Here is a 12,922-nt window from a genome sequence, read left to right as displayed (position 1 = left end):
TTTTACGATAAGTTAGGGCCTCTCTGAGGGCCTAGAGGGCCCTGACGGTTCCCCACTGGAAAAGACAAGTACACACACACGCACACACACACACACACACACACACACACACACACACACACACACACAGTCTGGTCAGCTACACACACACACAATATATATTTAACATAAAGCAGGTAATCTGACATACCTGGCTGCTTATGTTTAAGGTAAGTGAGCGGATGAACTCAGTTTTCAGTTCCAAAAGCATCACTTTTAGGGTATTTAAGTAGCCATAGCATTTCTCTGAACATAACCTGCTCCGGAGCAGCTTCTGTTCCAGGGTTACTTCGGAGCTATCAGCGCGCGCATGCGTGACCTACTGACGAGACTTCAGTGGGAATGACAGATATTTGCACATAATACATTTACACTATTATAATAAGGTCATGTTTATTTTATTCTAATATATTCATTCTGATCTGCATTAAAACGTTTTTGCAACGGGGCGTATTTTATGATACAATATATTTCTAAAACAAAAACACGTGATATCTTACTGTACTTTACAATATGGAAGCAAAATTACATAATTTAAAAAAAATAAACATATACAGTCAAATTATCTTTGCAAGCACAAACTGTAGTGCAACTTTTGTTTGGAGAAGGACAAAGAGAATGAATTAAAACCATATTGTTAAGTAAATTAAATGTGGTTTGATTCACTTAATACAAACACAAATTATGTCACGCCACCCTTTTAAACCAGCACTTCTCCACAAGATATTTTACTTAGCTACTTAGTATGGTACATTCCTACTATTGGATAAATACTGTTATACAAATAAGTTGATGTAAATCTGATGAGGAAGAGTAAAATTAAGTTCACACATGAGGGCTAGTTTCTCCAATTGCACTTGCAGGCCGATTGACAACATGTAAAAGATGCAAACCTTCTACTTCTTTACTATTTAAAATGACTTGAAACATAATATGTAAAGACAACTAGCTATAAATAACCCATTTTAGGGCAATTTCCAAAACAGTGTAAATATCTGGCTCTGTATTGTTTTTTTTAAAGGGGTCATATGATGCGATTTCAATTTTTCCTATTGTTGCCGCCGCCGCCATGTCGTGAAGGCGCTGTGTGTTTCGTTGTGAAAGCGAAACTACTTTGTTTGGTGGCCCAAAAGAGGACGATATCTGCTTCGTCATGCCTAGAGCTGATCCGTGCTGGTCGCTGAGGAAATATAACAACTTCGCGCTGTCGATCGCTGGATCGGCTTTCACTACGTGAATGTGGACGAAGCGGAGTCCAGCCCGGGGTCGTCACATGTGGTTGCCGCAGGCATCACAATATGGTAAGGGGCGTAACATTTCCGTCACACGCTTGAGGAATTCGGCCAATCACAACGCACTGGATAGCTGGCCAATCAGAGCACACCTCACTTTTTCAGACCGATGAGCTTTGTAAAAATCGACGCGTTTCAAAAAGGCGGGGCATAGAGGAGAAACAATAATGTACAGTATGTGGAAAATAATGTTTTTTGAACCTTAAACCGCATAAACGCATTTAATTACACCAAATACACAAAATAATGTTCTTTTTAGCAACATCATATGACCCCTTTAAAACAGAAGGTATGTATAATCCAATGGCGTATGTTTAGACGGGCTACCTGTTTGTCAGAGCATATCAGAAAGTGTGGTCGGACTGTTTAAAACTATTTTATTTTTGCAATCACAGAAATGACACATCTTACTTTTAAGGTACCTGAACACTGACAGTGAAAGGTCTATAAAGAATAACAGAAAAGCAGAGGTTCTGCACAACACTGCCACCTGCATCCCATATTGACAAAAACAATGCCTGCTGCAATGAAAAGATAGTAGTTGTACAGCAATTCTCAAATAAGAAATATCCTATCCATCCATCCATTCATCCTCCATACCACTTATTCTATGTAGGGTCTCAGGATATTATCATCTTTTAGACATTGTAATGAGATCTAATTAATAAAGCTGATTATGAGTGATCAAAAGTGATTATAGGTACATTTGCCAGTTAATAACCTGACCCAGAGACAAAATGGGAATATTTTTATAGTTTACTGTAAATATTTAATGGTTTTATGGTGACGCTGTTATATTTGATAAATTATTTTAACTGCATGAAGTGGATTGAAACCTCAATGCTGTTTTGTTTCTGGACAATGTGACAAAAAAAAATCGAAATTAAATAAAATTGAGATTTTCACATTTTAAATATGTGGCAAACAAAAAAACAGCAAACGATTTTACCAAAAGATGTTAATTTTCTTGGCTATTGCACATTAAAACCAAACTTGTGTAATAATTATCTAGTAAAGATATATATTTTTAATCATAACCTCTCAGATCACAGTTCTGCATTCTCAGTATTACCCCTAATTTGTTCAGTGTCAAAGTTTAGTCTACTTCAGTGATTTAAAACTTCCGTGATTTGCTCCTCCTTGACTGAGGAGTGAATCTGGGGATTTTCAATAACAGCAGGAGTTAGACTGATGTATTGAGGCAGTGTGTTTTGTGACTGTTTTTCTATCAGCTTCTTCAAAGACAAATCAATTGATTTTAGGGTGTTGTTGATGGTATTAAACTGGTTTGCCAGAAATTCAAATAGCTGCATCTGGCCTGTCTTCTCAGTCTCTTCAGAAGCAACAGGGTTCTGCCATTCAGCAGGTGAATCACTGAAGTTCAGCTGAGCTGCTGCTGCTGCTTCATCTGTGGTCTGACTGGCCTCCTCTACGACAGGAGATACTGCAGGTTCTGTAGCATCAGTGGGAGGTGCAGATGAATCTTAGTTTGGGGAAGGACAAAGAGATAAGAGATTAGACAAAGTCTAAAATTTTAAAACCCAAAGGAAATAAAGAAATATTAGTACCACTCAGTAATAGACACTGGTAAGAGTTTTCAAAGGTTGCTCAGAGGTTACTGTTCAACTATAAATATTCTTACTCTAATGAGAAGCAAAAACAAGAGATATGAAAGTGACCAAAGATAGTCTAATAAAAATATGGTATGGCAAACCCATAAAGTTCAAAATAAGAGAAATAACATGACAGAAAATAAAAGAGCACACTAACCTCTAGCACTGGCAGTAGATTCTACCGGTTCTGTCATCTTTTTATTGACAGTTTCAGCTAAAATCACAGATTCTCTCCTGTTCTGTGCCAAAAAAAAAAAAGGATAAGATTAAAGAAATGCTTAATTTGTTAATGAAGGATATTTGGGCACAGTAATTGGGTACATTTCAGTAACTGAGGGAGAAAGTGAAAGATAACGTTAGTTATTTGGATTAATTTTATATATTTAATTATTTTTATATAACGACTCCCTCAGAATGTGAGCAGAATTTGTCATGTGAGTTATGACATCTTGTCAATAATAATAATAATAATAATAATATAAATTTATATATTTCCATTTATATCCCTTAAAAATATATTGTGATACATCATACGCTAAACTCAACTCTCCACAATAGGATAATACACATGCAGTAATAATTAAACTAATAATTTACAATTGATCAATAAATAAACATCTCACCATTTTGACTCTCTCAGCAACAGATACAGACTCATCTGAAGAACTGTCTGTATGTGGTAGAAAACAACCATAAACCTTTTTAGGGTCATTGTAGACGACCACATAAAAAAACAGAAACACTAACAATGAGAGATAAAGCACTTTGGCAATCTATACTCAGCAACCTGGCTTAATATGTGCAAAACAACCTCATGGAAGTATGGTGGGGATCAGAAAACTGAAGAACAGGTAATAAACACTATAGATGGTGTGATAGTGAGACAGAGTTTTAATTATCACTAACTAATAAATCTGAAATTAAAATGTTGATTCAAACTCACCCGGCTGGATTGTTTTCTCTTCAATTCCACACACAGGTATTTCCAGAGTCTTGGAAAACAGTCTTTTCCAGGACTCTGGAAAACCTTTTAAGGAGTTAATTAATTCACTCCTTCTTGTTACATTTTGCACTGAGTTTGCACCATCTCTCTCTGTCTGTGTCACCTATGGTAAAATACAGTGGTAGTGATTTTAAAACATCTCAGCATGATATTAGTAACTTAATGGATCATTTTCAAAAGTAAAACTAAGTAAAAAATATTAAAGTTGATTCATAACCCACAGAATACAATCATTGTTGTGAGGCTGAACTACAACATATGAATATCATGTATGTTTTATGGCCCATGGGCTTATAACTTGTGCATTGGTACTATATATACTAAATACCTGTCTAACTGACTCCCTCAGTTGTCCAAACTCTGAAAGGCACCCATTCTAGGAGAAAAAGGAAAGTTCATTTAAATAAGATGAAGTTCACATATGCTTATAAAAAAAATGTCAAATAAACTCAGATTTCACACTAGCTGAATACATACTTGTATGAGTTTCAGTAATTTAACTTGTTGACGACCATTTGATGGCTTGTAATAGATGCTACCCTTCCACTTCTTGTGATGCCCTTTTCCTCCAAACTCCTCAAACTGTCTGGGCGTAAACCATTTCCCTTTACATGAAATACACTTCTCTCCTGAAGACAGAGAAACATTATACAGAACATATAAATGGAGTGCACATATTTTAAATAATAAATTCTGGTTTATTAAAACGGACAGAGGGAACGAGACACTTTGGCACTTAGCCATGCATTTAAAAACATCTGTGAAAAAAATGGGTGGTTCTTAAAAGCTCAGTGCATTCAAGTGTGGTACTGTGATAGGATGCCACCTTTGCAATAAGCCAGTTTGTGAAATTGTATCCCTGCTAGATATTCCACTGGCAACTGTAAGTGAAGTATTTAGGAGCAGCAGCACGAAGCAAAGACCATCTAAAGTCACAGAGCGGGGCTGTCAAGTGCTGAGGATCATGGTGTATACAAGTCGCCAACGCTCTGTTGATTCCATAACTGAAGAGTTCCAAACTTCCACTGGTATTAATATCAGCAGAAAAACTGTGGCAGGAGCTTATGGAATGGATTTGCATAGGTGAGCAGCTGCATGCAAGCCTCACATCATCAAGTACAATGCTAAGAGTTGGATAGAGTGGTGTAAAGCACACCACCACTGGACTCTGGAGCAGAGGAAACCTGTTCTGCGGAGTGAGGAATCACACTTCTCTGTTTGGCAGTCTGATGAGTGAGTCTGGGTTTAGTGGATAACTTGCCCAACTGCAAGTTCAGTAGGAGAGGGATAATGTGCTGAGGAGCGTTGTGCATAAACATGGGGCTGTTTTCCAGCATTTAGCCTAGACCCCTTATTTCCAGTGAAGGGAAACTTAATGCTTCAGCATACTGTACCAAAACATTTTGCACAATGCTATGCTTCCAACTTAGTGGGAGTTTGAGGTAGGCTCTTTTCTTTTCCCCGTTTCTGTTCCACTTCATGTTTCTTCCGATTCATAAAGATGCCAGTGAAGATGTGCCTATTTGGTTAGAGTCGCCCTGAAGCTGTGCATCTTCAGAAGAGGAGCCATGAGCAAAGTTACAAAAAATACCATGCACACCGCCACGTGAAATGGGGCCTCACTCACTCAACGCGCACAGCCACCCACTCCACGATGACATCATTTTGGCCATGCACACCTTTGCCCTCGTGCGAGTATAAACCAGGCTTGACTGTGCCGAAGTGCACAAAGCAAGGTCCATAAAGACATGGATGAGTTTGGTGTGGAAGAACTTGAATGGCCTGCACATATGTAGCCCTGACCTCAACCCCACCTTTGGGATGAACTGTAACGGAGATTGTGAGGCCAGGCCTTCTTGTCCAACATCAGTGCCTGATGAAGAAGATCCAAGATGGCAGAGGGTAGTACTTGAATTCGAAGTACTATCAGCTAAATAGCACAGAATATCAAAATAGTTATAAACAATATACTGTATGTTAAAGTCTCAGTGGATGGTTACAGTAATCTATGTTGCCGCACTACTGATAATCCCGACGCGGCCGTGTCATGATACATCAGAGCCGTCCATGTGGAGGAAGAGACTGATCACATCAACGCCATACTAAAGACAGATTATACATCTTATAATTTATAAGAATATACTCGTGCATGAAGGGGCAAATTGCCAAAAACTGTGAATAAAACGACAAGGAAAGAACATCAAACAGATTGAAGAAAGATGGAGTGTGTTTGGATATATCCTGTTGACTCTGTTACTACTCTCGGGAGATGTACATCTAAATCCAGGACCGACTATACCTCATTTGAATGCACCGGTGGCACTTACTACGGATGGTGCACCTCAACAAGTGAAGGGTGATTACCTCGCTGGAGAGTTGCAGAGTAATCAGGATTTTGTGCATTTGAGTCCCGGGCCGACGATGGCCGATTTGGGCATCCCTGTGCCGCGTGCTCCTGACGGTATATCTCACCAAATAAAAGGCGAGTGTTTCGTGGGTGTGACGCAGAGAAAATTTGACTGTATACATCTGGATCCCGGGCCGATGATCGTCGATTTGGACGGCCTCATGGCGCATGTTGCTGGTGATGTGCCTCATCGGATGGAGGGTGGGTGCTTGGCCAGTGTGTTGCGTCCGGGGATTGGTTTGGAGGCAGCTGGCTCGACTGTTCCTGTAGCTCAGGGTCTAGTTGATGGTGTGTCTCATCGGGCGAGTGCTTCGATATGGTGATGCAGAGCAACCAGGGTTCTATACAGCCTTTAAGGACAGACTTGAGTAATGTAGACGCTTTACCATCGGAAAAAGTGCTGATTGTGTCCTCTTCGCAAATTTTGAATCAAATGAGCTCAGAGGTGAGATTTAAGTACAGAGTAAATCCGGCAATTATCAAACAGAGACAAGTGAAACTTCTTAAAACTGTAAATCATGCAAGGATTCTGTGGGACATTGATGCCAAACCAAAAGGATTGTTGGGTGGTCATTTAAATATTCACGAAAACATGAAACATCTTGTCACAAATTCAAATTTGGATTTTTTTTTTCTGACTGAATCATGGTTGAGTGCTACTTCACCATCAGCAATGTTGTGCATTCCTGGTTATAATTTTTTAGAAGGGATAGGTTGGTGGGTAGAGGTGGGGGTATTATGTTTTATATTAAGGATAGTATTCGGTGTACTGAACTACAGTTAGCTTATAACTTTGATATTGAATGTACAGTTTTAGATGTTTCTCTTTCACCACAAATGTCTTTTATAATGATAGCAGTTTATCGGCCACCTTCGGCAAAAAATTCATTTTATGATAAATTATATAAGCTTAAATTATGTGATTTTACCAAAGAAGTTATTCTACTTGGAGACTTAAATGTAAATTGGTTAGATAAAACTGGAAGGAAGAAATTGAAAGATATAACTAGTAACTTTGATCTGAAGCAGCTTGTAAAAGGACCCACAAGAATAACTAGATCGTCTGAAACACAAACTGATTTAATTTTTACAAATAAACCTGATCACATACTTAAGACTTTTAATATGATAACAGGATTGTCAGATCATAATTTAACTTTGGTAGTAAGAAAACTGACAAAGAAGAGGTTTAGCCATCAGACTATAAATAGAAAAACATGGAATTTTAGAATACCAAAAAGTGATTTGAATCATTTAAAAAGGGCATTAGAAAATATAAAGTGGGAAGAACATTTTTTTCTCAAAATTGTGTTGAAAGGGATACAAATGTTCTAATGGATGTTATTCAAACTACTGTGAATAGTTTTATGAGACAAGTTAAAAGTAGACCAAGGAAGAAAAATTGCTTACCTTGGTTAAATAAAAATATCGGGTCACTTGTGAAACAAAGAGATAACGCATTGAAACAGTTTCTAAAATCTAAGATGGAATGTGAGAAGCGAAATTTTTATAAATTAAGAAATAGAGTAATAAACGAAATTAGAAAAGCAAAAGCAAATTTTTATATTTCTATAATAGAGCAGGGAAAAGGAAATACTAAATTGATATGGGAAAATCTGAGAAATTTAACAGGAAAATATAAAAAAATCAGTGAGAAATATAGAACTAGAGTTAGAAGGAAAACGAATTAGCGATCATGCTATGATAGCAAATACTTTTAATAATTATTTTGTAGATGTAATAATTGTTCTAAGTCTAATTGTCCGGATATTCCATGTATTGCATTGATGGATTGTGTCTTGTCCAAGTTTACTCTTAAACAGGTGACAAATAGAGAAGTTGATAGAATAATTAGTTCACTTAAAAATTCAACAGCTAAAGATAAATATGGATTGGATAATATTTAAAAAAAAAAAAAACTCCAGACTAATTTTAGTAATTAATTTACCGGACCTCTAACTCAGATTATTAATTTATCGATAACAAGGAATTTTCCCCTCTGGATGGAAATTTGGAGTAATTACCCCTGTTCATAAATATGGAAGTTATACAGAAATGAGTAAATATAGACCAATAAGTATTCTCCCTGTAATGTCGAAAGTCACTGAAAAATCGGTAGCGGAGCAAATAATCACATATCTTAATAATAGTGCCTTTTCCCTTCACCCTATGCAATTCGGTTTTAGAAAAAAATATTCTACAGAAACGGCAAATTGTTTTATGTTGGAAAATATTAAATCTTTGATGGATAAAGGAGGTGTAGTTAGTGCTGTATTCCTGGGTTTTAAGAAAGCTTTTGAAACTGTAAATCATGAGATTTTACTTTCTCGGTTATTCAATTTTAATTTTTCAACTGAGGCCATTATGTGGTTTAAATCTTATTTAGAAAATAGAAAACAATGTGTACGGGTTATTAAAGCGACATCAGATTACTTGGAGTTGCACAAGGTTCTATTTTAGGCCCATAATTGTTTAGTATGTATGTAAATGTATGTTAAATGATGTCCAGATGTTATTTGTCAAATGTATGCGGATGATGTTGTGTTGTATGTACATGCAAAAAGTCAACAACAGGTTGCACAGAAATTGACTGACACTATGAATCAAGTTGCACAATGGCTTATCAACTCACGTTTACATCTTAATGTCAGAAAAACTGTTTGTATGTTTTTTTACTAAAAGGCCAGACTATGATGTGAAAGCAGATGTATTTGTCCAGGAACAAAAACTTGAGGTAGTACATGAATTTAAATATTTAGTATTATTATTAGATTCTCAACTTTCTTTTAAAAAACGTGAAGAAAGTGGTAAATATAGTGAAATTTAATTTAGCGAATTTCAGATTTATCAGAAATAGTTTGATCAACGAAGCAGCAGTTCAATTCATGAATTCAATGATTATTCCTCATATTGTATGACTACCTGGACTCAAACATGTAGGTCTTTTCTTAAACCAGTTAAAATTATTTACAAACGAACTCTTAAGGTCTTGGATAAAAAAACAATGGTTTTCACCATTGTAGGATATTAACTAAGTTTTCTATTTTAAGTTGGGAACATTTGATTAAATTTGCTGATTTGGTACTTATTTTTAAGATCTTAAATGGTTTTGCTCCACCTGTTTTTAAGAATTACATAGATCAGATAACAGGACGGTATAGACATGCCGGTATTAGAGGTGATTGTAACGTGCCATTAAGAAGAACTACCTTTGATCAATTATCTTTTGCTTTCAGAGGAACACATGAGTGGAATAGACTCCCAGTAGAGCTGAAAGAATTAAAACATTTAACAGGACACTTTGGTTTCTCGAAAAAGCTGAAAATATGGTTATTGACCCATCAAAATTGTGATCATTTATAGTGATTTATGGATATGGTATGGTAGGCTTAGTTTATTAGTTATAAGGCTTAGTTTATTTTTTCCTCCTGTTTTCATATTTTCTCCTTGTTCTTAATTTGGTGTATTAATATTCTTTGTTTATATTTTCTTCCTGTCCTTAACATCAACCTGCCAAAAGGGACTACGGATAAAAATTAGCCAGTGTTGGCTAAATCTGGCACATTTTACATATTTTGTGTACTATTAATGTTCATTGTCCCTGATTAAATAAAATAAATGAAATGAAATGACCTAACAATAGCTCCACTGGATGGGCAAAAATTCCCACAGAAAAACTACAAAATCTTGTGGAAATCCTTCCCAGTAAAGTTGTTCTGATATAGCTGAAGCTGTTATAACTGCAAAGGGGGGACCAACTAACTAATAATGTAATTAAAGTCAAAGTGTAATGGTGAAGTGTCCCAATACTTTTGTACATGTAGTGTGTGTGTGTGTGTGTGTATTTATTTATTAAGTGACTCTACATTAGTTAAATCTCATTTCAATCTGCAATTTAATTTCTGTCTCACAATGTGAAAAATAAATACAATTAATAATTATTTTTGTCCTCCCAAAACTTACCATTGTCATATTTTATTCTGTACAGACAACCTGCCATTTTTCCACAACGAACAGCCAGCTGTTTCTTATTTCTGACTTCCTGAAAGACATCTGTTACGTCTACCTCTAAAAAAAAAAACATATAGAAGAATATTTTCTCATGGTACAATCATACAAAAACAGTATAAAATTACTCTTCAGATTAAAACAACAACAACAAAAATATCTAGGAGATGTTTGACATTATTGGGAAGAAAAAAAACTAAAGCATTAAAGCATTAGTTACCCGTGTCATTTTTATTCTTGTTCTGCCTGTTTACACTGGATATTTGGTGGGAAAATGGCCTCTTGTTGTTACTCTGCTTGAAGCATCTTTGCTTTTTCGTTTTTTCTTTCATTCTCCTTCTGCCATCTTCATTAAAATCGGTTTCTGAGCAGTTTTCCTTCAGTTCACATTCTGGCTTAGTCTGCTTCATAACTGATTCAGCATTCATCTTCTTCAGGTCTATGAGGGGCAAATGTTATGTAATATTGGATCTGCTAATGAACCTCAGCTTACTTCACAAATGGTGTCAATGCTGCCAACTGTCTTGACGTGGTTTTAGAATCTTATTAAAAACATGAACAATCTAGATCACCGACTGTTTCAAGAATCAAAGTTAAAAATATTTATTCTAGGTATCGTTTTATGCTTACCTGGAAGCCTAGAGTTTTTACTTCTGGCTATTTTCTTCTTGCTACTGTTTTGTTGATTCATCTTTCTTTTCCCCCCTTGTTTTCCTTTCCCTTTTCCCGTCTCGTTCATCCAGTCAGATTCAGATGCACTGGCCCAATCCTGCTCTGAATCTGTAAATAATTCTCCATCCATCTCCTATGGCACAATAAGCATTTATTCAATGATTTTTTGTGCTCTTTGTATTGTAAACGTCTAATGTTGCAAATATAATCACTTGAACTGTGAATATGTGAGAGTGAGCCTAAATGGATTACACATATGAAAACAAAATACATATCATTCATTAATTTGAATGTATACAGTTCAGATAAATTCATGCAGATCTTCTATTAAATTGCTTATACACAGATGCCTTTCATAAACATTCACTGACTTAAACATTTAAATAAATAAATAAACTAGGACTATGCATAGATTAAAACAATTTACAGTTAAAATACAGTTAAAATAATTAAAATGGGATTTCATAGGTTGTAACAACAAAATGTTCTTCAGGGTTTCCACTCTTATCCAGTAATTTTGTGATTTACACTTTTAGTATATATATGCAGAATTTCTAAGACCATGAGAACTCTGGTTTTTATAGAAAAAAAACATTAGTCCATTTTCAGGCCTTTGATGCACCCTTGGAGGTTCTCCAGGCCCGTTTTAAAAAATGTAACAACTTTTAACTTGAGCGCAGCGTTTTGACGCTGCAAACGACGACGCGTCGGCGTTCCTGTAGCACGTGTTTACATAATAGAAAAACAACAGAAATGCAGTGGAACAATGGAAAAAAGATTCGAAACATTCACGTAATGTAGGTAGCCTAGATATTTGTCCTCTCAGGGCGCTTCTGTAGTTGCATTTTGTTTCAAAAACAGCACTACAAGCTTCAAACAATACTATTTTAAAAAAAATCTCAAGCACTCTTTTAGAAGTAACAAGATAACAGAAATCGCCAGTCAGCGTCACTGGAAAACAGGTTGTCTTGAAATAAACCAATTCAAATACTACTCGTTAACAGCAATAAGCATTAGCTTGGTAGTTACCTCAAACTCTTCGGATACAACGGTGTATTCTGAATTATCGTCCGACTGCAAGAAGAGAGAAAGTGGGCGGAAAAGCACGAGAAGGGGGCGTGCATGACTGAAAAGGATGCGCGGGATATTTTCGCTTCAGCTGGTATTTGAATCATCCTTCATGTTTTAAATAATTCAAACACACTAAAGTTTCATTACATGCTTTTTTTCTATTTATGCATTGTGCCCCAGTAAAAGAGTCAGGATAGTTCACCCAAAAATAAAAGTCTGTTATCATTTACTCACCCTCGAGTTGTTTCAAACCTGTATGAATTAGTTCCCTTTCTATACTACACTCGTATTGTGTCTGCTAGCCGCATATGGGAAAAAAGCCTTTTTCTCCTGAACTGAAGCCTTTTCATTAACGCAGTGAAACTGCACGACCATTGGTTCATGCAGTGCATTAAAAAAGAACCAATGGCTAGGCAGAGGAGCTGCACGAGCCTATGGCGACGAAGCCCGCCAAAGCCAGCCAAATCCCGCCAGAATGGGCAGGGCATCTGGCTATATAAGCGGGCGTTCGCCACAGGATTCTCAGATTTCTTCTGCTTCAGCGATGACTCTACGTCCTCAAGCTAGTCCGAATCCGATTGACACGCCTTCGCGGCTGGAATCGGGACCTCTCAGCACGTCTGACCTGCTTCTCCGCCGCTCCAGCGGCGCAGCAGTTCCGGTCCGTTTCCCCTGCCGCCATCCGGCGATATTAAAAGAGCTTCTAAAAGAGCAAATTGGCGTTGTTGCAAATACCACGCCGTTACTGCGGTTCGTGCGGGTCTCCCCTGCATGCCGATGACGGCCACACGGAGTGCGTTTCCTGCTTGGGGAAATC

At 36.8% G+C, this 12,922-nt stretch overlaps 1 protein-coding gene across 1 annotated transcript; it reads right to left on the bottom strand.

Annotated features, from left to right (window-relative positions):
- Positions 1-2,232: 2,232 nt before the first annotated feature.
- On the bottom strand, positions 2,233-12,164 carry LOC107695122 (nuclear autoantigen Sp-100-like). The gene is made up of 10 exons (XM_016494928.1): positions 12,064-12,164; positions 10,993-11,167; positions 10,583-10,801; positions 10,318-10,422; positions 4,425-4,576; positions 4,276-4,323; positions 3,888-4,050; positions 3,568-3,614; positions 3,102-3,183; positions 2,233-2,814 (listed from the first exon to the last, which is right to left on the bottom strand). Exons 2-10 carry the CDS (start codon positions 11,162-11,164, stop codon positions 2,438-2,440), a joined length of 1,365 nt encoding a protein of 454 aa, XP_016350414.1. The 5' UTR covers positions 11,165-11,167; positions 12,064-12,164; the 3' UTR covers positions 2,233-2,437.
- Positions 12,165-12,922: the final 758 nt, after the last annotated feature.

This window comes from Sinocyclocheilus anshuiensis, unplaced genomic scaffold (assembly GCF_001515605.1).
Source record: "Sinocyclocheilus anshuiensis isolate Anshui unplaced genomic scaffold, SAMN03320099.WGS_v1.1 scaffold434, whole genome shotgun sequence".
NCBI lineage: Eukaryota > Metazoa > Chordata > Actinopteri > Cypriniformes > Cyprinidae > Sinocyclocheilus > Sinocyclocheilus anshuiensis.
Note: the sequence above shows the minus strand (reverse complement) of the source record. Positions and strands in the feature narration are given on the sequence as shown.